General features: G+C 37.7%; 1 protein-coding gene and 1 non-coding gene across 2 annotated transcripts; both read left to right on the forward strand.

Annotated features, from left to right (window-relative positions):
- Positions 1-5,470: 5,470 nt before the first annotated feature.
- Positions 5,471-25,186, forward strand: LOC146166830 (uncharacterized). The gene is made up of 22 exons (XM_083383421.1): positions 5,471-5,642; positions 6,769-6,833; positions 7,194-7,313; positions 7,769-7,882; positions 9,377-9,538; positions 10,228-10,304; positions 10,886-10,968; positions 11,261-11,363; positions 11,841-12,003; positions 12,515-12,673; positions 13,458-13,655; positions 14,367-14,525; positions 15,629-15,747; positions 16,364-16,535; positions 17,778-17,948; positions 18,475-18,560; positions 19,833-20,001; positions 20,394-20,549; positions 21,181-21,348; positions 22,295-22,520; positions 23,505-23,716; positions 24,753-25,186. Exons 1-22 carry the CDS (start codon positions 5,635-5,637, stop codon positions 24,866-24,868), a joined length of 3,006 nt encoding a protein of 1,001 aa, XP_083239547.1. The 5' UTR covers positions 5,471-5,634; the 3' UTR covers positions 24,869-25,186.
- Positions 15,080-15,154, forward strand: Trnaa-ugc (transfer RNA alanine (anticodon UGC)). Its single transcript has one exon. It is a non-coding gene; the product is annotated as a tRNA-Ala (tRNA).
- Positions 25,187-27,145: the final 1,959 nt, after the last annotated feature.

The following is a 27,145-nucleotide window of genomic DNA, read 5'->3' on the forward strand; positions in this document are numbered from 1 at the left end:
AACGCTATATACCAAATAAAGGTTGCAATTTAATATCAGGGTGATATAATCGTCAGTTTTCATGAATTCCATTTTAGGCGAACTTAGCGTTATGTATTCAGCAAACTTTTAGAGCCACCTTAAACTGATATATTGCATAGGATTTTAAGTCGACCGCAAAATTATTCAGTTTTAAATTGAGTTGTCAAAGGCTTGGTTATGCCCTCTGGCCAATGCTACAGGTTTGATGTATATATTCCCGTATTTTATAGAGCTTACAACAAAATTTGTTTTAAAAAAACACTAGAAAAACAACTGGATTTGTGATAATATGGGCAAACATATTTATGAGTAAAAGAAAATCTGGTGGCGCGTTGATAGTCTGGCCATTTTTTCAGTTGTAAATTGTTTTCCACTTAGAAGGCGAACGTATTAGAACTTGTTTTAGCAACCTGGTAAAACAGGTTTACAGCGTGTGAAATGGGCTAATTTGGAGTGTTTTAAAGAATTAATAATTTGAAATGCCTCACCCCGTTCATTCGGTGTTTAAGATATTAAAAAGTACGGTTTATTTGGGAAAATGAACGATTCTACCCCAAAAAATTGTTGTTTCTACCGCAACCTAGCACTTTTTTATTTTTTTTTTATTTTTTTTTTATAAAAGAATGATTTACAAAAATCATTATACAAAGTCATCAATTTTAAGCAACTACTTTTTTCCTTTTAGGCAACTTTAATTTTGATTTGCAACAATAAACCAAATTTTACTGATTGAATGCAAGGAATTGGAGAAATTTAAAGCAGGAAACAGAAACTTTTAAGGATGATTCTGCCCTTTTTTTCAATTAAAGATTAAAAAAGAATAGGCCAACGGCCTGCCACATCAAACTGTCGCATGTTACATTTTCACGCAATGTGTAGCAAAATTGTTAAGTGAATATCAACAAATTTTAGAGAAATTTCTCCACTTCTTACGAGTATCTTTTAACAACCACCCGAAACTCTTTTATTTTGGTAATTATAGACCAGGTTGGAGCAACAATATTTTTATACAGAATAATGTAGTCCGAAAAAGCTATGGTCTTGCAATTTTTCGACTGGAAATACTTTGTTTTAATTAATATTGTATGTGAATTTCATCTTATTTGCCTTCAACAATTTATTAAAACTACTGCAGTTTCATTTCTACCAGAACTTCATGCAATTGTATCCACTTGTAATTAATAAATAGTTATCATCCCAAGTTCGTAAAAGTTAACCCAGATTTTTTCCAACCTTTTTAAGTGCTCTCAAAAATTGTTTAACATTTTGAAATCTTATGCAAAGAGTTCGCCGGTGTTTTGTTACCCTTATTTTTTAAATAAAGTTTGCGTTTGTAACAAAAGCACTGTAACGTCAATAAAGTGTGCCTATTAACGATTTGTTTTACAATTAATCAAACTTGGTATGCAGAAACAATTAAGTAGAAATCCTAACAAATTAAAACATAATGTTAAAAAGAAGCGTAATTGTTATGCACCTTCAATATTTTGAAATAATTTGCCAAGGTCATAACTTACCGAAATACCAACATTTTTGCTTTAATATTAAATTCGGTTTATAGGCATGGTCAAAACATGCATGTGTCTTTCTGTATGTCTAACTTTTATTTTGATAAGTATGACCCTCCAACACTCCTACGCATTGTGGCTAATCCAAAGGGTTTCAAACGAAAATGTGTAAAACAAAACGTTTTTCAGTCATATGCCTATTCTAATCGGACGACATTTGCTGGTCAAAGTCTATTTTCGTTTAGCCTTTAAGTTTAACAATTAAAGTCAGATGGCTAAAAACAGAGATCGATTTGTTGACCAGAAAAGCACAACGATTTCCCTTCGTTGATTCATCGGGTAATTTCCGAGCAACGCGTCAATATTCTGAAAATGTGGTTTAAAGACGTAATATGTTCTTTTATAGCTTCACCACAGCGCTTTAGCAATCGCAGTTCGCATAATGATAGGCTAAGGGCTTAGAAGTCAGTGATTCCCAAACAGTGTGTCATGAGAGATTCTCAATTGTGCCTCAGGGACTTGATAGCCTAACTTTGCTGAAAAATAGTACAGTCTATTTCAGGGTTAGGGAACCTTTTCAGCTTAGAGAGTCATATAAGCCAAATATTCTTAGTTGTATTTGCCCGACATACAATAATTTTTAACATCTAGTTATAGGTTGCCAAAAAATAGTAAACTGAGCAGGGCCGTTTATTTGAGATCATGCTGAGAAATGATAGCTTCGAATTTCTGCAAGCAAGATTTTTTCATCAAAAGAGCCATATGGCGTCACAAAAGGAGCCATATATAGCTCGCGAGCCATAGGTTCCCGACCCCTGGTCTATTTGTTTGTCAAACTGTCATAAAGCCAAGGATTATAGAGTTACGTGTAGACTATTCATCAGGTAACTGGGCAGACCAACCTATAGTGTCTACAATTTACCTTCCCTTATAACTGGGGTAATTGTTATGTTATCATTGTATATTTTTGTAAAAAGTGCGCCGCGAAATTGCTTTATTGAGGGATGTGTCGCTCGCTGAAAAAGTTTGAGAACCACTCGACTATATGCGTCACAGTTAAAAACTGCCGACCTGGCCTCTTCGCAGAACGGAATCGAAAATCTTCGTCGGCCCAACCGGGGCTGATTTACCGTCGTTATTGACGGTTAGGTAACTTCTTGGAAGCGCTGTAGATGCGTCATGACGCGAATTTATTGACGTCACGAAAGTCTAGGCAAGCGAAGATCAGTGGAGCGGCCGTGCAGTAGTTGTTTTGTTTTCGTTTGTGTAATCCCAATGATGGCAACGCACAGCGTATGAAACTTAAAAACACTGCGCAAAATCTTGAAGCAAGTCCTAATAAAAAAGAACGTAAAACACTGCAAAATAAGTTTATATTACCCAGTGTTCACAAGACGCAAACTGGAAAGAATAAGTTAAATAGTCATGGAGGCAAAATAAAATATTTTTTAAGAGGCAGTACCTCGAAATGTTCATCCTGCAGTAGATGCAAAAACTATTAAAAAAAGTATGCCTAAAATGCCATAAATACTCTTGAGACTCGCGCTCCTTAATGCTTGTTTATATTGTGTATAAATAAACATTCTGCTATTTCACAGAAAAATGCATAACAAAACCAGGGTCGTGAAAGGTGCAGATTTCTTTAACCAAATACCAAATACGTCATTTTCATGTGTTCGCTTTTAACACAGAACAAAAATCGATTGAAATTAATCAAGAAAGCAACATACGGAAAAGTTATCCAACCTATACGTTTGAACCTTCTGCTGCCACTGCAACAAAAATTAGTCCAGCAGTAAAAAAAAGAAATATATGCTTGGAAAATCTAAAAAAATACAAATTAAACTCCTATAGTTGTGCGGCTATTACGAGTGTAGGATATACATGATTGCTGTTTTTAATGATTAACACGCATTACAGAGGCATAAATGACCATTTTAATTATTTAACTTTCTTGGTGACTCTTTATTCGACAATTTGTAATTTCCTTTTCCGGCTCTTCATTTATAGGCCCGTTTGTTTCAGTGGAATTATGCCAAACCGATTATGCCCATAACAAGCGGATGTGGGAATTTCTGATTCGGCAAAAATATTTACTCTCTCGTTTATGTTTCGACAATAAACGTGCACGCCCTCACCGCCCATTTCCTTTTGCTTAAAATTGGAGAAAGTTCAGTCAGACTTCGTGACAGAGGCCTTTGTACAGCAATTATCCAAGGGATTTAATTGGCCGGCCTTGGACATTACTTGCAGATAGCGACATGCTCTCGTAATGGTGGGGTTAATGTTGTCCGGCTCTATAAACCGTCATTCAGACTTATAAATACAGGGGCCCAAAATAAACCAAACATCTCAAAATTGAGGCTCGTGGCTAGTCGACGCCAAAACAATGCAGTCGGCCCGTCCCACACGTTATAATAATAGCCGGGTGGAGAAACGAAAAGCTTTACTTCTCAGATGCAGAATGTTGTAAACACCAATGAATCTGTACTGCGCCTACGGGCCCCAAGGCATGTAGCGGCCACAATGTAAAACACGGCTGAAAAGATGGTCGGTTAAAGTAGAGATGTACGATAATTACTTTAATTTTTTTCAATTTATTACGATCTTTTAGATAGAAAACCGATCCGCTAACAGTTATTTTAATATAAAGGTTAAAAACAGTGGAGTTATATTTATACGATCAGGGCATACAACAATTTAGTCATCTCTCGGAATTGGATAAGTTGTTTTAAATGTAGAATGTATATTACAGCCTATACAGAATTAGGTAGCACATATTAAAACGTTTTGAAATATTCTACCTTTTTCTATATGGGCTTTGATATTCATTCTACGTCTAACTGCAACCTCCAGCTATTAAGCTCCAAAATGGTTTCAAGCTTGAGGATTTAGTTACAGGGGGTTATTTTTAGATCAAGGTATCTTCCGTTCGCCACTTATATAAGCTGGTAAAGTTAGTAGAGTACCTAACCGTTATTGAGCATCGGCTTAAATTCGATTTACTATCCGATAATCGTAATTATGAGGCTGGTGAACAGTTGCGAACACAGCATTTGACCCGCCGGCGGTTTGCAAGTAGTACATTAGCAGAAAAAGTAGCCCTGGAACGCAAACAGCCTTGTAGATGCAACTTAATTCGTGAATTGTTTTACTCGAAATAAAAGCACATACACACGCCAAATGAAGTGGACCGATTTTGAACAAGGCGCCAAGACACTTTCACGTTACTGGTAAAACATGAGCGTTCCATGACAGCCTAAGTCGACAAAAGTCGGCGTTCGGGATTTCCAGCTGACATCGCATAGTTTTGGGCGGTGAGGAGTTCCCCTTTAGCAGACGTTTGGTTATATGTCAAGGATGGCGAGCGTTAGAGTAAAAGAGAGAAAAGAAATAGAAAAAAAGAAAGAACATAGAGAGATCAAAATTAAAAAATAAGGAAAAAACAGAAAAATAGAGGATATAATTTGAGAGTGAAAGATTGAGATAATGGAAGAGTAATAAAGAGAGAGCGAGTGAGATGAAGATATTAACATTCTCAGTCACAACAATGGATCGCAAGATAAGACGCAGGACATCGTCTTGCCCGCGGCGCGGCAATCACGGAGCTACTTAAAATACTGTTCACAATTGAAGACCCGGAGACTACAGCCGGAGCGCATTTGGCCGTTCAAAGTAGGTCCGTTTTTTACACTGCTTCCAGACTTTGCAATTAGCTTCGGCACACAAACACACACACACACAATCAGGGGAAAATCATTACCGAATCGTGACTCAGTGCGCTAGACCATAGTGACGTCACAAAGCGGTTCTACCCGGGAAGGTCGGCGTTCGCGTGACGTCACAAGTGACGCGACGCATATTTCGCCCGGGGAGGTTTTTGAAATGCCGCCCTGCCGCTCGGCGCGTATTCGGCGTTAAAAGACGTCAGTTGGCGCTGCTAAGGTCTACATTCAGAGGTTGGAGAAAAACTGACGGTAGTCTCGAAATTTTTTCTGCAGCTGTGCTTATGCAAATCTGAGTAAACTTAGCTAAGATTTGTAAACTAATTGGAGCATTGACGAGACATTTGCTGAAACCGAACCTTGTTTCTTACGGCACAGTAATGTTAAGGTGAGTGTTATAGGTCTATTAATTATCTGTTACACTGTTTCTTAATCAGGTGAATGGCTCATACCAGAGTGAATAAAAGTTTTGCCGATGTGAACCAACCAAAATGTGGTGAATAAGGTTGAACCTTCAGAAATGGAGGGCGGATATTCCGGGTGTTCAGCCTGTTCAGTGAACAGTTTTATCATATCATGAGACAAGGGTGAATGAAATCTGGAGATAGATGCTACGGGTGGACAAAACTTTTAAAAAGTTTTAGAAACACTGATCTATTAGAGTGGTTTCGAATGGTCCCAATGGCGTCATATAATATTGTGTTTTTTTTAACAGGGCTGTAAACAAGTAGTTTTGAAATAAAGTCCCAGTCAAATACTTTTTAATCTAACTTAAGTCCAAATCAAGTCTTTTTGAAAAAATAACACGGAAAGTCCCAGTCAAGTCATTATTAGAGAAACTCAATTCCAAGAGAAGTCTTTGTCGAAAAAATAAACGTTAAACTATTGAAATTGGTAACCTCGTTTGACTTGTAGCTACAACTTTGTGCAAGGAGACCTGTCAAGTCAAGTCATTTGTCTAAAAGACACAAGTCAAGTCAAGTAATTTTATTCAAAAGGCTTATAGTCAAGTCAATTTATTTGAAACAGTAACTTAAGTGCACTTAACTCAAGTCATTAACAACACTGTTTTTTAAGAAACCAATGTTGCTTGTGTATTATTAAAGAGCAGTAAATCAAAAGAAGAAATTGTCCTACCTATTGTACAGACGACTACCATTGTTTCATTGTTTATGTAAAATGCTAAAAAAAGGCTGTCGCAAACTATTTATTTTCTGTTGAGTGGTCCAAAAGAACAAGAAAAGTAGGAAACTACAAATATACTAATTTAAAACTGCTGAAAGTACAGTTTAGTTGTTAAAATAACAAGCACTATTGGTAGTTCAACACCTTTGAGTAAAAAAAAATTTCGGGCATTAGTACGGGACAGAATAACAACCGACTGCAAACTTTCTGGATTATTATCGGGGTTCGTTTGTGTCTGCGAAACGACAGCTGTAAAATTATATCTTTAACCTTTCGGCTAAAAATCGCTGTACACCAGATACTAACACGTTTCTACTCATATGGTTCAGGTTACTTGTGTTGGTGGTTTACTGCTTTTTCCTGGCACGAGCATCTACCGGCGCCTGCCCCAACCGTGAGTTGCTTATTTTATTTTGAGTTATTTTTTAACGCAACGTAATGTACTTTCTCGAGTCTGGTCAGTGTGCCTTTACATTTCTTACTATAAACATTTTCTAACACGTGGTTACTGATAAAAAAATATTTATATACTGATTTTGTCTAATTTCTGGTTTACGCCTTATGTTATGTGCACAATTTTATGTTAAGAACATTACCCTGATATTTGCTAAACGCCCTAACGTTTAAAGCAACCTGTGTTGCAACAGTTTAAACACTCGTCGCCTCTTAACTTATAACACAGAGCCAGAACAGAAAAACTAAAACCCACGGAAATGAGAGACTTGATAATACAAACGTTTTTTGTATTCTTTAGCCAATGCGGTCTGTGAGGATTGTTTTTCATGGTGTAAGGAACAAAAGGCGCTATGTTCAGAGTCAGTTATTAAGAATGTGTGTAAGCAGACCTGCAAAACCTGTCCGACAAATTCACCTGGTAAGACCGCCGCACTTTGGTATCGAATTAGTCTTTGACATAGTTATTTGGCAAAAAATGTAAAGTAAACCCAATGCCAGTTTTTTCGGCTATGCATGTTTAACCCTGTCGGTGGTTGGAAGTTTTATCGAATTTACACGATTTGAAATAAACTTCGATGTTCTAAAAGTATGTAAAACAGATTGAAATTACGTTAAAACCGACATAGCCAGTTCTCGTAGGGATAAAACGTACAAAGATCATTTGAAGTTTTAATTACAAAAAGGAAATTATATAATGATAAAATGTGATCCAGTAAATTAAAAACCCTATATAATTCAGTTTTAGAAAATTGTTATTCAATTTTTAATTTAGCCACTAGTCGACACATCACAACTATAGTATAGTGTCAGAAATGCAATTCAATTTGTAAAATTAAAGCCATTGACCTATTAAGTGAACTGTCTTGTTTACAGCGTGCATTAAAAAAGGCTGCAAACAGGTATGTATTCAGAACGCGGATAAAACTGAGGCAACTTGTTCTTGCTTATCTGGATTTCAGCTAGATGCAGATGGAATAACTTGTTCTGGTAAGAGACTCGTTTCTTTACCAAAAGTAGCCCAACCTTTGAACCCAGCACTACGAAAAATGTAACAGTAAATTTTGGAGCATAATGGTTGGAGGTTGTAGTAAGACGTAATAAAAATATCAAAGCCCATACAGAAGTAGCTATCGTCTTGAACGTTTCGAATAACTCTAACCTTGTTGAAATTCAATAAAGAGTTATTCGAAACGTTCAAGATGATACCTACTTCTGTATGGGCTTTGATATTCTTATTGCGTCTAACAGTAAATTGATCTGCAAGTACGCTGTTTTAAACTCGTTTATTTACTGTCCTTTACATAGATTTTCTTTGCGCACCAAAACAATTTTTTTGAATATATATGTTTTTACTTATCACAATAGAATTTATAGAAAAGCGTAAAAGTATAAAAGCTAACATTTTGGATGAAGTCAGACTCTAAAAATGGTTACAGTCAGTTTTGCTACAAATGGCAAACTATTTTAGCGGAATTTCTTAGTTTACATATATAGCCGAATTGCTTAGTTCGTGAAAGTTAAATTGCGGCACAAATGACAAAAAACATACCAACCCTAATATAGTTATGTTTTGGGGGTAGAAACACTACGATTTGATAACTGCTTTCTAGGTTACCACCGGCCGAGAAGTTTTTTTGCTAGGCTTTATTTTTTCACCAGCACTTCTGTTGTAGGCTATCAAACGTTGACAATCACTAAACAATAGAAAATAGTAATATAATATTTGATATGACAAATTAAAACATGATCGATATCAAAAAAAAAAATATAATTCAGCTGGTGTGGAGCCTAAAAGTTTCTTTTCCGCTACTTTAGGACTCAGGTCACTGTTATCGAATGACTTGACTTCCACAAAAAAAAACGGTTGCTATTTGTTTCGATTTTGGTATTTGTTTTAAAATATAATCCTTGGAATGAATAAATTAATTTCATGTGGGGGGCCTTTAGCTGGTTTAGAAAATGTAAAAAATATTATGCTGACCTACCCAAAGCATTTGCACACAGCGTTTGCAATCTTAAAGTGACTATATTTTGGAGACCGTACCTTTTTTTATGTACATTTCTGAAAGAGCGCCGTGTCTATTTTGAAACAACCGGTCATTATGCCTTCTGAAAAAATAGGCTAACTTAAATAAAGATTGATATTATCTAATCTAACTCTAACCTTGTTGAAAATGAATAACGAATTATTCGAAACGTTCAAGATGATACCTACTTCTGTAATAAGATTCAGAAAAGTGCAGAAATCTAATATAATATATTTTATGATACGATAAATTAAAGCATGATCGAAATCAAAAATAATTCAGATGTTGTGGAGGCTAAAAGTTTATTTTCCATCGACACAAAATTATTAAACGATGTTTTGCAGAGCCCACTTAAGCTACCGAGCTGGGCGAATTTAAATGGGCAATTCGTAAAATGTTTGTTGAAATTGGATCTTTTAATGAATGACTTATCACTGCTGCAACTCCATGGCAGATATCGACGAATGTAAGTCAAACGAGACACGATGCCGTGGACATCATAACGGAGAGGTCTGCGTCAATTCGCAAGGTTCCTATCAGTGCAGTAGCTGTCAAGCGTTCAACACAGACTACTGGACCTACTACAACCGCCCAGAGTGCTGCAAGCATAGTACTGGTAAGAAACTGGCTTCTTAACCTAAGGCTTTTTTCACACTTTAAGTACTGAGTATGCGGGGCAAGATGGCTGTGCGTTGTAATGCTTGTAAAACTCGAGACGGACTTCGTAACCTTAAAATATTTCTTATTTTATAGCCTTTTGTGCTGAAAATAATTTTAAAATAAATTTTTTTTTTTTTTGTAAAATACAGGTTTTTACGCTCGCGCCAAAGGACATGAGCGGTATTTTTGTTACACCAATTCTTGGAAGTGTCCTGCCTAAAGTTCGTTGATGACCGGATGCCGCACTCGAGTTTAATATTAATCTTTTTTGAGAGAATCGCGGCTTGGCGCGAGCGCTTATCTTAATATTTAGAAAATATGACTAGCGAGTGCCGTAAGCTAGCTAGGTAGCTAACTTGCTTCTAAAAAAACAACATCTTGCAACTCATTGCTTGTCATAATGTGGCAAAAAACCTTTAACCCTGGTAAAACTGGATTTAAGTCAAATTTCAAAAACGTTAAACAGAAAGACCAAATGCACTACTGTATTTCACTAAATCCGTAAACAGCTAGGAATAAAGTTAGATATCAAAAAGTTCACGTATTTGAGTGGAGTTGTACTCGTAGTGTCCTGCTTACATAAAAATTATCTTAATTCCTATATCGTGTTCGCTGAAGTAATCATTTAATTTGTTTTACTGTTAGAGGTATGCGGAAAAAGTGCAAATAATGGCAGAATACTCAAAGGAGTCGACTCTTTGATTTCAAGTTGGCCTTGGATGGTAAGTAGGCTTGGCAACTAAAGCACCTGTTTCTAAGTTATGGCCTACCGACCAAAATATTCATCTGTTATCGTTACGCTACTCATCACGACAGTTTCACGTTACATTTTTATAATGGTCAAGTCAATGACTTAAGTTAAGTGCACTTAAGGCATTTTTTTATATGTCTTGACTTAAATCATTTGGGCAAAATGAGTTCATTTGGTTTAGGTCTTTCGTACCAATGACTTAAAATGAAGTGTTTCACCACAAGTATTTTTTTATTAAGCTATTCATTCTAATTTTTGCACATAAAATAATTTGCTTGCAATATGTTGCGATTTTCTTATTTTTTTGTTCCGTAACTGCTCATAATAGTACGAGCTTGAAAAAATGTATGATAGTTTAACGTTTTATTTTTATGAAAAGGGACGTGACTTGAAGTTGACTTGCTCTAATTATAAGACAACTGGGGTACTTGACTTGCCCAGCTGATGACTTGAACTAGGGTTTTGTTATTTATGTAAAAAGATATGACTTGGACTTAAGTTATTTTACAAATGACTTGACTGGGAATTACAATATCTTTCTTATTTTTGCAGGCCTACATTACCGTGAAAAGTCAACTGTGTGGCGGCAGTCTCTTATCTGATCGTTGGGTACTTTCGGCAGGACATTGCTTTACGTGAGTTCAGCCACCGGCAAATTGCAATAGTTTAGACCCTTTTTGCCAACGATTCGAAATTCATTTTTTGGGTCCTTCAATTCTCACTAACTTGCGTACAAATGTTGGCCACCCCGTTAACGACTTTCAGGGGGCGTAGCATGCCCACCGAACATAAGAAACAGACAAAAACACAAAAACATTTTTTCCCTCGGATAAGTTAGTCCAAAGCAAAAAACAAATTTTGCCGTGAAAATGTTAAAATTTTATAAATTCGTTTTTTTGGTGAAGGCTACTCACACTCTTTTTTTAGAGCAATAAGTGATCAAGAGCTGGACCGGATTACCGTTGTTTTTGGCCTTACTATCACGGTCAATGATACCACAACCCATCGTAAGACCAGAAAAGTTGAATTGGTAAATCTTTTAGGATATAAAAATGTGTCCCAGATTTACTTCCTCTTTTTGACGCTCAAGCGCTACAGCAGAACAGTAGTGTAAAGAATAAACTTTAAAACCTTAGTCACTGTTTTCGAATGACCTCATTTTGTCATTGGGCTTGACTTAAATTCAATTTTTATCTAAAACATGTTTTTAAATATGGTTACATGATTAGTTACTTTAAGTTTGGGACACAAAAAACGGTTGCTATTCGTTCGTTTATGAACTTTATGGTATTTGATTTGCATTATAGTCCTTGGAATAGATAAATTGAAAACATGTAAAACATGGTAAGATTTAGATACGTGTATAAATCTGTCGTCTTGTATGGTGAAAGCGGGTGACTTAATTTATTTAATGAGAAAAATTTTGTGTGAATAAACAAACACTTTGCACAACATTTTATCGGCAAAAGCACCAATTGAAAGACCAAAATTCCGTTTATTCTTTCAGTTGATAAGACATCCTGATTATAATGACTTAAAAAACGACGTTGCTCTTCTCCGAATAAAGACAGCAGTTAACTTTGGCACCTTTATCCGGCCAGTTTGCTTACCGGGAGGAGAAAAGCCTAAAGTCGGTGAAATATGCTATGCCACTGGCTACGGCACAACAGGTATTTTTTTAACTACTATTTGGGCCAAATAATTGGTAAACATTAAAATATTGGCGTAAATATTATTTCAATAATACAAAGAAATCTCGCATCCCATTTGCAATATTTAAATGTACTTACTTTTTGAAATAGCCTATTATACAACTATAGTCAAAGTGGCAATGTATAAAGCAAATGGAATGATACCCAGTCAACCAGTTATGCATTTGGCTCCTTTCTATGTTTTTTGTAAATTATCCGATGATTTTATTTTCAGATTTAAGTAAAAGAAATAGTATAAATTAGTGAAACTATTTAAAATTCACTTTAAATAAAAACAAACCTGTGATGTTTCTAGTAAATTATCTTCCAAAATAACTGTTTCGATTTACAAGACAAAAAACAATCTAAAAAACGCAAAATGCAACAGACAAGAGGTTTTTTCAGCGTTTTAGACAATTGCGCCACTTTTTTGCCCGAAATAACCCGAAATAACATGCAACCGGTGACAACGAGTCTTCTGCTTTCAAAGCGTACCGTGGAGCTGCAGCAAGTCAACTTCAGCAGGTTGATCTTCCCATTGTGGATGGTAGCACGTGCGTCCAATCGTTTATTAACGCTTCGACCAAAGTAAACACAACAACTATGATCTGCGCTGGTTACGAATCGGGTGGCAAGGATGCATGTCAGGGTGAGCATACTGGATTATTGATTTTCGACTTTTGATTTCGTTTTACGACAGACGTCAACTAGATCAGTGTTTCTTAATCAGGTGAATGGTTCACCCCAGGATAAATAACATTTTTGCAGGGGTGAATACGGGTAAATGGATGGTAGCTTGCAAAACAACCGAGGTCATTTTGTGCTGTTATATATAGACGATATAGTTTTATCATATCATGAGACAAGGGGGCAATGACATCTGGAGATAGATGCTGGGGGTGAACAAAACTAAAAAAAATTTAAGAAGCACTGGACTAGAACAAGACACGGAGTGCTTTGTATAATGTTGTAAAACGAGCCACAATGGCTCAGTAGCCTTTGTCAGTATGAAATTTCTTGCACTTAAATTTAATCAAGGGCGAAAACAACTTTGAATCTTTTTTGCTCGTAGTTTCGTCAAGCATGACTCAGGCTTGAGTCTCTCAACGGAATTTGTTGGATTTGTTGGATTGAGTTTAGGCAAAAGGTTTTATGTCGTTTTGTCTACAGCATTACTATAGAATCTTTCCTCAAAATAGCGAAATATGTAACTTTATGTTTGAGGCTTGCAAATTTGATAACTTAGAATAAATTTAATATCCATATTTTGGCTTATACTTTGAAATACTTCAGACCTCGTGCCTTTCAAAATGTTCATTTGTTATAGCTAACTTTGTTCCAACTCTCTCACGACCGAAGTGTACAGGTTAAACAGTCGACCAGCCGAGAACTGCCAGGTTTGCCTCAGGTGACGAAGACTTTATTTCGTATAGGCGACTCGGGTGGTCCGCTGGTTTGCCAAAGATGCGAAAACTGTGACTGGTACGTGGCAGGAGTAATCTCGTTTGGCCAGGGCTGCGGCGTCGCCGGATATTACGGAGTCTACACCAATATTAACTATTTCGAGGACTGGATCAAGGATACGATTGCCAACCTAGCTCCGAAGAAATATGCCACCTGTACAAGAGCAAGTAAGTGTCAGCGACGTACAGTCGTTGTTGTCACGTCTATACGCTGACGTTATGCGAACCTAGCTTGTACTTACACTTGTTCTTGCAATTCGCAAGAAGTCGACTAATTTAGGAAAGGCTCAAAAGGCGCTTTATTTCTTTTTTTTAAGGTGCTACAATCAGAGTTTTACGAGTTTTTGGTTGGGTTTCACCTTTAACTCCAAAAAAATATTTCTATAATTTTGAACGAAATAGCACTAGTATAACCATCGTCTCACTTGTTTATTGGCAAATCGTTGCACTACCCTTGACTCTTAAAATTTGTATTAAGGCAAAGTTTCTCCAAAACAAAATGCACTAGTCAAGTTGTAAACCTGGTGTAGTATAGCTGGTCTTTCATTGCTTATTTTAAGCTCAGTTGGCACGGCAAATGTTTTTCGCGTTTCATCCTTTTCACAAGATTAAATGAGTTTAAAAGCGTTTAGGATTCGGAAATTTAACCATACAGTTTTCACAAGTTCAGGTGCACCGTCGATGGTTACACCGCCCATTATATACATTTGATGGTTACATCGCCAAATATATAGAACTTGTTACATCACCAATATTATACATGTATCGTTTAATTCTTCTTTTGCTAAAATATAATAACAATTGGAAGAACACAGCAATTTACACCTTTAATCGCCCAAAGGAAGACTTGCCCATCTAAGTGTCCACTTTTCGTTGCAGGTTGGTCAGACTGGGGCGACTACACAGCCTGTTCAAAGACCTGCAACTCGGGTACCCAGTCGAGAGTTCGTCACTGCCAAGGAGGAATCGTCGGCAGTGTCGGGTGCATCGGCGCCGATTTGGAAACCCGGGAATGCAACGTCAACTCCTGTGACGCTAGTAAGTGTGACTTTCTATCATAGGGTATAATTGTTAACTCTGATCATATCCACTATTGTGCCCTATAAACGTTTAAATGTGTAAACTCGAACGATTAATTATGAGCAATAACTCAACGAAAAACAAAAACATATAGGCCGTAAGCAATTGTTAAATTTCTAAAAATTGTCGCAAATAACAACTTCATTACTAAATGTTTTATGAAGACAATGAAATTCAACCCAAGTTATTTGACTCTATGACATTTCTCTACCTGCTTTAACTCGGAGGTGGTAAAGATTCCTGTTATTCAAGGATTTTTCTCATTTCTTATCTTGACATCTTTGATTCGAGGTAAAGCTACCTTGTTCATTACTCACGCAAACCGGTCATTCACAAATACCAAGTTAGTGTCAAGCAAGTCTTTTCTATCCAAGTCAATCTCCAGTCCAAGTTATTGCTATAGCAAGTCGATTTTAGTTCAATCATTTAAATCTTAGTTAAATGTTTAGTCTAAATAAATTGATGACCGTATGGCCTGAAGTATGGTTGTTTCTCGACTCGTTCCCTTCTGAGCCTGCATAGCTCAGTTGGTAGAGCGACGGTCCCTGCTTGACCGGAGGTCGTGAGTTCGAACCTCACTGCAGGCTAGTTGTTTTTTCTATTCTGCCCTGCTTGCATCATTGATCGACAGATTCGGTGAGTCTGCAATGGCTTTCGGTATACCTTATGGCCTTTAACATTATTTCACAGAGCCACTACAAAAACCAAAAAACTGCAAGCTATATTAAAAAAAAATAAAATCAATTGCACAAATTCGCAACATTTATAATGTGTTAAAACACTTAATTTTAATCCAAGTCGTTTGTCAGATTGACCCAAGTCAAGTCACATTATTTGTCTTACAGACGTAGGTCAAGTCAATTCGGTTTATCCAAAAGACGTAGGTCAAGTCAAGTCCTTTAAAAACAAAGACTTAATTACACAGCCATGATAACACTGCAAAGCTTTGTCAGCCTTGACAGCATCCAACAATAACATTTACACGACGTTAAGATGAAAGACAACAAAAGAAAGTCAACAATTGGTTAAAGGGTAATTGTTTTAATCCATGTATTTTGCAGCTTGGACTGAGTGGAGCAATTGGACGCAATGCTCGCAGACCTGCGGTGGAAGCAGTAGAAGTAGGAGCAGGTCGTGCCAGGGAGATGGAACTTGCGATGGCCTATCTTCGGAGAGCGCGGTATGTACTTGAAATCACACTTAGCTCTGATTTTTGCTTTCTCATTGCGGTGCATAGTCCTTGATCGAGTGACAAATTAGGCCTAGTGTAAAGTACAAGGGCCTGCACTTGGTGATGATAAGTGGATAGCTTTATGCTGTTGTCTCATACAGTTAACATAAAGATCATGCTTGTCTGCAGAAATAAACAACATTGACTTCACTAAAACCAAACGCTGTTTTGTCAATTGTCCGAAATTGAACGAGGTTCATTTAAAAAATGTATGACAAAGGATCGCAGACTACTTTGAAGTTCCATGCGCAATTTAGTTGTATTAAGAGATTTAAACAGTTTGGAAAAGTTGCGTCGCTTACTATGACTATATTAAAGCAAACTGGGTACAAAAGAGCAACAAACTAATCGACGGTATTGAAGGTTGACTTCGACTGGCATTCAATACACCTCAGTACACGCACGGATGTTAAACGTGCGGTTAAGGACCAATATATAGTAAAATTTAAGCGCAATTAAGTGATACAGCGTGAAGTGTGCAGCTGACAATAACCACCATGGCGGCGCGAGTTTTTCTCGTGTGAAAATCGAAACCAAACCTCTGCTTTCGTTTGACGCCGTACAGAGCTGCGGACCGGAACGTTGTCCTTCCTGGACACTGTGGAATGCATGGAGCGCTTGCGCGGTCACCTGCGCTGGAAGCACAAGCAAGCGGTCCAGAACGTGCAAATACGGCAAGCCTGGCGACATTGGGTGCCACGTCGGCACATTCGAAGAAATCAAGCCTTGTAACACAAGTGAGTTTGGAGAAACTGGTTTGTTGGTAATATCGCCCAGCTGCTGACTAAGAATTTCAAGACTGATTTAGACTTGCAAATTGTCACCCGCCTGTGGCGCTAACCAGCCGTATACGTGTTGTTGGTTTTGTTATGAAAGAGTGCAGACAAGCCTTTAAAATTTGTAGTTTATATCTAAACCGATTTTCTTATTATTAGGCCATACGATAGTGCAGTTTACACTAAAAAGATTTTTCAACTCGTGTTTTCAATCGAAACAACAAGAAAGAAGAACCGTTTTTACTGTTTGTCAGTCAATGTAGTGTTAAACACTTTTCGTTGTGCCTCGACTATCTTTCGACAATGGATGCATCGCCGATTAAACTAAAACAAATAACTTCTATTTGTGATTTTATACGTTTTCCATGCAAACAGCGTTGTTAACCAACTCCTTAAGATTCGCCTATACAGTAAAAAATGAGGTGGATCCGTGGTAACCGGCCCTCGTTGATAGCTGTTGGTAGTTGTTTTATGTGTTTTTTCAGTGACTACGGCAGCGTTTCTCAACCGGTGCGCCGCAAGTAATAGTAAAAAAACATATCGAAATAAGTAAATTAATCGGAATAAGACTTTAATGGACAAAATAACGTTTTTAGTCTCAAAGGCTGGAAGTCCCTTTAAAGATATGCAACTATAAAACCCATGTAATAAAAAATGCAGGCAATTCAAGAGAAATATCGGTAAACCTCAAAAACTTCGCGCTCGCTTCGCTCGTAAGGTGCGCCGCCACGTTTTCATACGTCTCTAGGTGCGCCCCAAGTATAAAAGGTTAAGAAACACTGGACTTACGGTGACACGATTGTAAGGTTTTATTATTATTTTCAAGGGAGCCGTGTTCAGCCTGGCATCTTGGGGTACCATCTAGGGTTACATAGTACTGTTGTCTACATTTTAAGTTTATAGACAATTTTTTTTATTGACCCAGTTTTGTCCGTTGGGGGGAGGGCAACTTGCTCCCCTCTGCAATTTTAAAATGCGATTGAGCTATTATTATTGGTTTTACGTTTTAGTATTGTTATCAGTTTTAATAAGTTACTAATGGAATAGTATTCATATGTATATCCATTTCTACCGAAATAAAATCGTATATACGTATTCATATCACAGATACTAAAGTTAAGTTATGTGTATATATTCATATTGCCCCTACCCACTTGTTGTTATTTTGCATCTTGTAATCGTAATCTGTTCTTCTGCCTCCAGAACCCTGTCCAGTCTGGGGTCCTTGGTCCGATTGGACAAATTGCCCGGAAACATGCGGAAGCCCGGACCAGTTTTCATTGCGGACTTGCCAGCACGGAAACGTCGGACAGGTCGGCTGCCAGGGCCTGGTCAGTAGGAAGAGGAAGTGTGCCACAATCAGCTGCGTTGAAAGTAAGTCTACCTGCTGTGTGGTAACTTGCATGTCAGATTTTGTCATATACATAATAGCACTTTCTATAAATCAAGTTCGAATCTCTTATTTTTGGTCTCATCTACAATCGTTCAAACAACGTCAGAGTTTCGCCTACTGCAAAAATACAGTTTCCTATTTTTTTATGTTTCATGATATATTAGTAATACTTTTTTTTTTCTGATTGAATGGTTTGAGGCGTAGGATGCATGGGCCTAAGACTTCCCTAATTGGCAGTTTGCGGTTCAACTGCTAGGCGACTTACCTACAAATATTTTAGAATGTTAATGTTACCACTTAAAATAGCTAGAAATGTTGTCATTTGATATCAATTAGCGGTTAAGTTACAATTTTTCCTTAAATGGGTCAAATGTTTGGAAAACATAATTGCGATAAGGCTCGATCATTTGACAGCTTAAAAACTTAAAATCGGACTTTGGTAACCTGTGCTTTGTGTACTATGCTCGTATGATCGAGTTAACTAAGCTGCATGTCGTTGTGATTCAGATCAATGGTCAGAATGGAGCGTTTGCACCAAGACTTGCAACAGCGGGACGCGAACTAGGAGTAAAGATGGCGTTACTCAGACTCGGGTAAGATGATTTTTTTTTCTTTCGCATTTCTGGCGTGTCGATTTTTTAAGTTTTAAAAAAATAAAGCAAGCGATTTAAAAAATCTAAAGCACCAATCAGTTAAATGCTGAAGCCAATCATCAAACTCAATTGCAAATAACTGTGTTTCTTTTAAGACTAAATGCGAAATGCAAGGTTTTATTAAAACTGTTGTGTTTTTTTTAATTCGTTCTAAAACTTAAAAAAATATAAAAATTACTTCTAAAACTAAAAAAGTGAAAATGATGTTCCATTTGAAAGTATTGTCAATTTAACCCAAACAACTCTTAATCAGGGATTTTAAAACTGTGGTCTGTAGATACACACGGGGTCCATGCATAGGCGTAGCCAGGGGGGCCTGAGGGGCCATGGCCCACCCAAAATTTACAAATATTTTACTCTTAATAATTTGTTGTGTAGCATTTATAAGCAGTACCACAAAAGTCGATCACAGGCATGCCACACCTTATTGTCATGCATTGTTACGTCACAAACGATGTTGTAAATATAACGTTTGCTGTACAATAATGTAGTTTTACTACTTCATTCAGTTTTAGCTCTTTGAGTGGTCTTTGTGTATTACGTTAACTCTCAGTTAGTTTCTGCTCGAAACGTGTTGCTAGCATTGTTATTTGTGTTCGTTACGGCAGTTAATACAATGAAAAGCTAAACAAAAAATTCCAACTTTTTGGCCTCCCCCAAATTTTCGGCTGGCTACGCCACTGGGTCAATGGAATACTTTTAAGGGGTCCAAAAATCTTAGTGTGTTATACAAAGTGGAACATTTTGAAACCACTTTGCCGTGTTCTCCTTGAATGTTAGACTATTCTTTCATATTTGTTTGACAGAATACAGCAGGCTTCTTAGGTCTAGTTCTTTATGACGTCACATCTGAACAATTTCGTGTCGACCCTGGTCCGCGCGGACCAAATGTATTTTTTTAGGGGTTCGCGTCAAACAAAACTTTAAGAACTCTTGCCCTAAACTTTTTTGGTCTGTGGCCAAAATGTCTATTTAATAGCGATTCGTAGCTCACGATGTGCTCTAAATTTGGACATAAACATTTTCTATGAAAATACAAGCCCAAAACACACAATGAAAAAAAACAGCCCAAAAGACACAATTAAAACAAAGCGCATAATTTCTACAATATAACAAAACAGTAGAATCTGTTCAAATGTCTCTGTGGCCTATTGAAAATGTCTTGTTTGAGAACCACTGCCCTAAATCAACAAACCAACCGCTCTTGTGCAGAATTGCAGAACCAAAGAGTGTCCGTACTGGGGCGACTACAGCGACTGGTCCGCTTGCTCGAAAAGTTGCGGGGGCGGCGAACAGAGCAGTAGCAGGAGCTGCATATCGGGAAATGTCGGCCAGGAAGGATGCCTTGGCAAAACTTCCAGGACTCGCGCATGCAACCTTGGTAGGTTTTCGGTATGATAAAAAATGCTCTCCAATTTATTAAACTGATTGAACGCGGGTTTTTATTAATTACATCACTGATTGAGCGGGATGTCGTATCGCTTACGCAACAGTTGCTCATCAAAAATCACAAAACAAAAGCATACAGTACCAAAATACCTTGGAGAAATAAAAGTTTTTAAGCAGAAAAATCCTCATTAGAGAATCGTTAAAACTAAAATTCATTTGTTTATACGCGTTCTTTAGCTGAAATACCAATACACTAGGCTTCAAGGAGGCCTTGGGCCATAATACAACGTGTATGACCTTTACGCTTTAAAAGCAAATGTCTGTATGCTGAAAAAGTCGAATTAATTTAAAGACTTTATTGTAAACGGTTCGATCATTTCGTAGGCTTGTGTCCTGTCTGGCAATCGTGGGGATCATGGTCGAGCTGCTCCAAGACTTGCGGGGAAGGAACGCGCAGTCAGGAAAGGGGCTGTGATAACGGAAATGTTGGCCAGGATAGTTGCATCGGTCCTGTAAAGAAAACCGAGGACTGCAATTTAGGTGACGGCCTGAACATTCTGTTGCCTCGGAGCGTCACCATACCGCAAAGTTTTGTTTAAAGGCCCGTTTACACTACAGCTGCACTGAGCTGTGCTGGGCGTGAAAATCGCTCCAAAACGTAACGTTTTTCTATAGCTGCACTGGGCTGCGTTTGGCAAAGCGTGAAACGCTCGCCACAATAGAATTTAAATGCAAATTACGCTTTGCTCAGCTCAGTGCAGCTGTAGTGTAAACGGGCCTTAAATCAGAAAACACAGATTTTACGTCTTGGATTTACCTTGGAATAACTTATGACTTAAACTTGAACATTGTTTATTCGAAGTGACTCGACTTAGATTTCGGTCGTTTTCAAATTATTATCAATTTTTTGTATTTTTAAATTGCCTTGGTATTTCTAAATTGCCAAGTATTTTTAAATTGCCTTGTAAACAACACCGAAAAACAGTTGATGCACCGAACGTCTAAAACGGAAGGCAAGTATGTATTTTACTAAGTAATTACAAAAAGGCGGTTTTCAGATAGAGCTTGACCCGCCAACACAAGCAGAATAGAGACATAGATTTCACTAAGTTTGTTGAAAACCTTCCGTTGCTTCATTTCTAATGACATATGTGCGCAATCTTTTGTGCAGGAAAATGCCCGTCGTGGAAAAACTGGAGTGCCTGGGGCAGTTGTTCAGTGACTTGCGATGGCGGTAAGCAAATCTCGACGAGAACGTGCCTAGACGGAACTGTGGGACAGAAGGGATGCCAGGGATCGACTTCGCGAGAACAAGTCTGCTCCACCGACGACTGTCCAGGTCAGCCGGCTTGCATTTTGTTGTTTGCAGTTATTCTTCGTGTGTTTAAATCCTTGTATCACTGTAACTATAAGAGCGTATATTTTGTTATGACAGGGGGCACTGCATGGTACGTTCGTCGTTCGTAGTTACATTTCGGTACGCACATTGCTCCGTACAACTCGCAGATTTGCTTAAGTCATTGACAACCTCGACTCTATTGTTTCTTATACTAGAAGTTAACCATCTTTAGAATATAGGGGATAATTTTTTCAGAAATGTTTATGAATTTCAATAGAGTGAAAAAGTTGAATGTAGCCTGTAAAGATTATTACGTGTGTAAGTTTAACAATACAACTAACCGGGGGTATTGGTATGTAAGCAATAAAGACACCGCTAAAATGGATTTATAATATTTTTCTCTGAGCAGTACGATTGAATGTGAAAAAAGGAAATTGGATTCTTGCTGTGCGGCCACCTCTTAACTAGGAGACGTGTAGTTCATAAGTTGTACAAGGTCGCCCTAGGCCCATATCATTTAAACTCAGTATCTCAGCATTTATTCGCGAGCAGAAATCGTAGAAACCTTAATCGCATAAAGAATAACTTTCTCTCTAGCGACAACTATAGCCACTGTGTTTTTTGATGTGCAAAAGTTTACTCCACTATAACAGATGAAATAAATTAAAATTTAATAAAAATACTAACAGCAATAAGCTAATTCTTGATCTTGAGTTTCCTTTCTTTGCTTTACTTTTTAGATTTATTAATTTGGCCATTGATTTTACAACATTTTCAAAGGGGGTCACGGTGTAAAATAAAGCTTGAGAACCCCTGTGCTAAAACGAAACAAATAAAGGCTTAATTGACATCATTTTTTACACTGACTTCTATATCGAACTGTTTGATAGCGAAACGCAGAACACAGCATCAGTCTCTAACACACCGACGTATATTCCTTGTTCAGTTTTCACTGCGTGGAGCGAATGGTCAGGCTGCAGCGTTACGTGCAGCAGCGGGACTCAAACAAGGACCAGGTCTTGTCCCCAGCCTGGGCTCTGTCCCGCCGACATCCACATACTTGTAACCTCGCAGCAGCAAGCGTGCAGCGCTGGATTTTGCCCTTGGGACAATTGGGGTGCCTATGGAGCGTGCTCCGTCACCTGTGGAACGGGAACCCAAACCAGGACAAGGTGAGGTTTGTTTTTGTTGCCTCTGTCGTATTCAGACGGGTGGTGTTGTTTATTTCGTTGCATCGAAAAAAAAAATATCAAAACCTTTCAGAGCCGTTACACTTAACAGCTGAATAAGCCTTAACAAGTGGTGCATTCACAGGGGCTTAGCCAGCTGTAGGGTTTATCCAGCTATTGAAATATATAGATATAACACCTACTATGTGAAATAGATATAACACCTACTATAGGGTATGGAGTACCGAAGACATCGTATAAGAGACAGTACCCTATGCTAACTGGTGGTATCGGCAGTGGTCCAATACTACAGATAAATCGACGCCCAGACCCTGCCAAAAATTTGTCGGTTTTGGAGGTCGCTTTTCAACGAATGCAGAGTTTTTGACTTTAAAATATCAATTTTTACAGTAGTAAACTAAACTTCCTAACGCAAATCGTATCAGTAGATTGAAATTGCTTTTCTGGTGTAAATGAAGTTACAAACCGACGTTTCGGCAGCAGGTACCAGCTGACCTGAACTTCGTTAACACCAGAAGAGCGATTTCTATATCTACTTATAAGTTGCCTCGTGGAACAAATTCTATTGTTTAGTACAGTGCTTTCCAACCGTTTTCATTTCGCAACCCACTTTTAATAGAATTACAACCTACATCTTTACTACTGGCGTACCTCTACTGAAATAGTTAATGCGAAACAACACATCTAATTGTTACGTATTTGTGATATTGTTGCATAATTCTTACGGTAAGGGTAATGCAATAATTGCACGGTCTAATAGAAAACTGTACCATTGAAATATGCTCGGCGACCAACATGAAATAGCTCCGCCACCCACTGGTTGGGAAGCACTGGTTAAGTATGTCGCTAAATGGTATGCTCGGAACTCGAAAGGTCGTAAATTCTGTCAGCGCACGGTCGTGCTAAACTGGGTTGCAAGCCTCGATGACGAGCAAGATGTTAATCCCTGTATTCTTAATCCTACAGAGTTTGCAGCGCTGGGGTAGGAAAGTGCGAGGGCAACAACGAAGAACAGCAAGATTGCACGCAAGCTGCCTGTTCGCCCGGCGACTCTTGTGACAGTAAAGTCGACTCCGTTGGCGTTCCATGTGCAACCTACGTCCAAAGTGGTTACTGTACCACCACGTACCAGGCATACATGCAGACAAATTGCGCCAAAGCCTGCTGCTTGGGTCAAAGTACGTGCCGATATATTTCTACATATCATACGTTAGTCCGCGACATACTTTTACATTAAAGAATCAATTAGTGGTTTCTGCTCCTCTTTTGTACGCCTAAGTCAGGGGTGTCCAACACGCGGCACGCGACCTAATAAAAAATAGCACGCAAACCCATATGTGTGTGTAAATTTTAACATTAAGTAAATTTACATCTTATTTCGATCGGTTTACAATAATCTTATTCCGACACTTTTAGGTATTTTCCCGCAGTATAGACCTTAATATGGATTATTATGTCATTGGTCGTAATACTGTTGATTTATAGATTTTATTTCTCCTTAGAGTTTAGCTATTGTTGATTTATAGGTAGTTTAGTGTGTTCCCTTTAAAACGGCGACCGCACGACTATTTATTTGTTCGCACAGCTTTTTTCACAATGTCAGGGATGGGCAATTATTTTTGACCTGTGCAAGGTAAAAATAGGATCTGAAATTCACGCAATGTGACGTCATACTATGACGCTATAACACCACTAAGCTAAATAACCTTATTACTTTGGAAGTTGTGCGCAAATGTACAACCGAAGTCGATTTGAAGAGGACAGGGCATCAGCGCGAAGCGCAAAAAAAATCGCACGGCGATTTCATTTAAAAAGTAAACCTTAATTTAGATTTAGAGTGAGACGCGACGCATTTAGCACAGCTTATGTAGATTCGGAAATATGTACATTCCTTGATATGTTGGAATTAATTACGTGGCTAAGCGTTAAACAGCTTAAGGTTAAAATACGTGAAACAATCGTTGCGAGAAGCAACATATTGCCACTTTTTGCGTTTGCTCAGTTTAATATTCGTTAACTTTTTGATTGACTAACATAATTCATTTGGTTAACCGATGTATCCATAGAAGGTTTAACCAATATCTAAGTTTACATAAAGGGAAAAAAATGGTTTGGCATCCCCTGTCTTTCATTCTAATTAAACTTACAAACAATTGAAGTTGTATAGCACAACGTTTGACAATTAACCGTCACTCCTGTGTTTTTATTTTGCAGCACAACCGCAATGCACGGACTTTTGGCCGACAACCTACTGTGCATCTCCCTTTCTATGTGGCAACCCGAACCTGAAACAGTTTTGCAAAAAAACTTGTTCTTTATGTACTGAATAATATCTGAGGGTAAGAGAATTGGAAGTTTAACGCACGTCCAGCTCGAATTAATAAATCTTATTTACGTTACATTATTTATGTAATTATAGCACGTATTAGTAGTTTAGGCTGCAGTACAGTTTCTTCTTAAAAACCCTTTTCAAATTGAATGGTTTTCGTAGATATATTGTCGAACTAAATAATGTCAAGTCTTGTTGTACATATTTATCGAGCGAAATATGCTTTCTGTGTTCCATATACTCGTACAATATGTGTGTGTTTTTTGCAAATGAGCGTAAATAAATGCAACGAAACGGAGAATTTGCCAACCAAAATAGTAAGCGCGGTAAGGTGCTTTCCTGACATTCCTTGGAGCACTGGTTGTAAACTTATTGTACACGAACCCCATTGGAATTCGATGACATTTTATGCAGTACGTAGCACGCAGTTCGTAAGCAGCTTATAGTATTTAAGCGAATTTAGGAAAATTAACGGAAACACACAATAAGACCTACAACGCAACAATATCTAAAGCAGAAAACACTATAAAACCATAGTATTAAGACCAGCAAGATAATAAAGCCAAATATGCAGTAACATCTACGACACAATGAAAACTCATTTGTCTGAATAAGGCCTAAACCTTTCGGAATAAGTCCTAAATATAACGGAAGAAGACCTATAGACTAAATAACACCTAAATCTGTATATAGAAGAGCGTATGGGACGTTTGGGGAACTCCTGTCTGACATCGGTCGTTTTGTGTCGACGTTTACCATTAGGCGCTTTATTAGAACGGCGCCGCTGTTATGGATTTGTTTGCGCCTGTTTAGGGTTAGGGTTGAAATTATTACGCGATTCGTGATGAAGTTAGGAGTGTGGTTTGGCGTAATACACGTTATTTGGACTATTAGGTATTAGTCTTGATTTGCTCCTATTTAGAACAGAGTTTTATTTCGACGTAGTCATTGTTCTAATTTCGTTTTTTTAGCCATTTGTTAACTTATATGTTTTTTGGGTTACAATAATTTGTCTTGTAGTATGCGGCCAGTGTAGGTTGAGTATCTGAGTATCTCTGGCTTGAAGCGAAACAATTTCCATTTTGCACATTTAATCGATAATGATGTTTTAATGACACTACTTTCTGAGCAATGTTTATTACAAATGTCCGTGACAAAGCGGTTTAGCGGGAAAGATCGTGGCAAATTTCAATTACACTACGAAGTAATTTGTTGCCGTATAAATGATACAAAAATAGAAATAGCACAGATTTCACAACTAGAAATTTCGGTTCATAGAGTTTGAAAAATTTTATTTCAAGCAATATTGAAACACCATTGCCCAGGTGAATGCTTGGCACTTTACAGGACTTTAATTTTTTCATCTGCTGGTATAGTTCCTAGAGACAACGTAAATGTACTACATTTAAAATAGTTTCTTACAGCTGGGTTGCTGGTATTACAAAAACGACCGTAAAACGGCCTTGTCATTCCGGGAAAAAAAAAACGTTTGTGCGTAATACACCCGCTAAAAAGACTTTGCCTGTCGATAAGCGAATAAATATGCTGTGTAGACGCTGGGGAAGTACAAAGCGAGTCTTGTCAGCTCATGCGTAATCACATGGGCAGAAAATTTATTTTCGAGACATATCTTGTTTTTCCCGTTTTTCTTTTTTGGTTTACTATAGTTTACTATGATATATTTTAGATCGATTTTTGTACGAAGGTTTACAGAAAAAGTATATATCATAGACCTTTAATATTTTCAGACATGACGTAGAGTGAGTGGTAGAGGTTTCTGAGTCTGCACCCCTAGGCAGTATTACTTCTAAGAAAATTTTCCACTGCGCAAATCTTTTTTTCTAGTGAAAGATTTTTTAATGTTTAGTTTGATAACAATATAAGTGCGCAAAACGCAAATTTTGCGCAGTTGCGCACCTTGGCTTAGAGGGAACACTGCCCCTAGGGGGCTTTGATTTAAAATATTGTTACGTTATCGTTTTAGCTCTCTGTAGCTCTCGACTCATATCTAATTTGGCGTTGTTTCAACGGATTGGTTAATAGGTAGTTTTCAGCGTGACCGTGCATACCAGTAGTTCATATTTGTTTGTTTGTCCTTATTTGTAACGTTTCGGCTAACTATCTAGAAAGCCTTCATCAAGGAATGAAACCCATCTCGCCAAACATGCTAAGTTGGATAACACAAATAAGTCTGGTAGGAACAGGATATTAACAATAGATAGCTGCCCAGAAAATAGTGTATAATATGGATAGATGCGGGCACATCATATTTCATAAC

The sequence above is a fragment of the Ascidiella aspersa genome, chromosome 1 (assembly GCF_963924565.1).
Source record: "Ascidiella aspersa chromosome 1, kaAscAspe10.2, whole genome shotgun sequence".
In the NCBI taxonomy this organism is placed as follows: Eukaryota; Metazoa; Chordata; class Ascidiacea; order Phlebobranchia; family Ascidiidae; genus Ascidiella; species Ascidiella aspersa.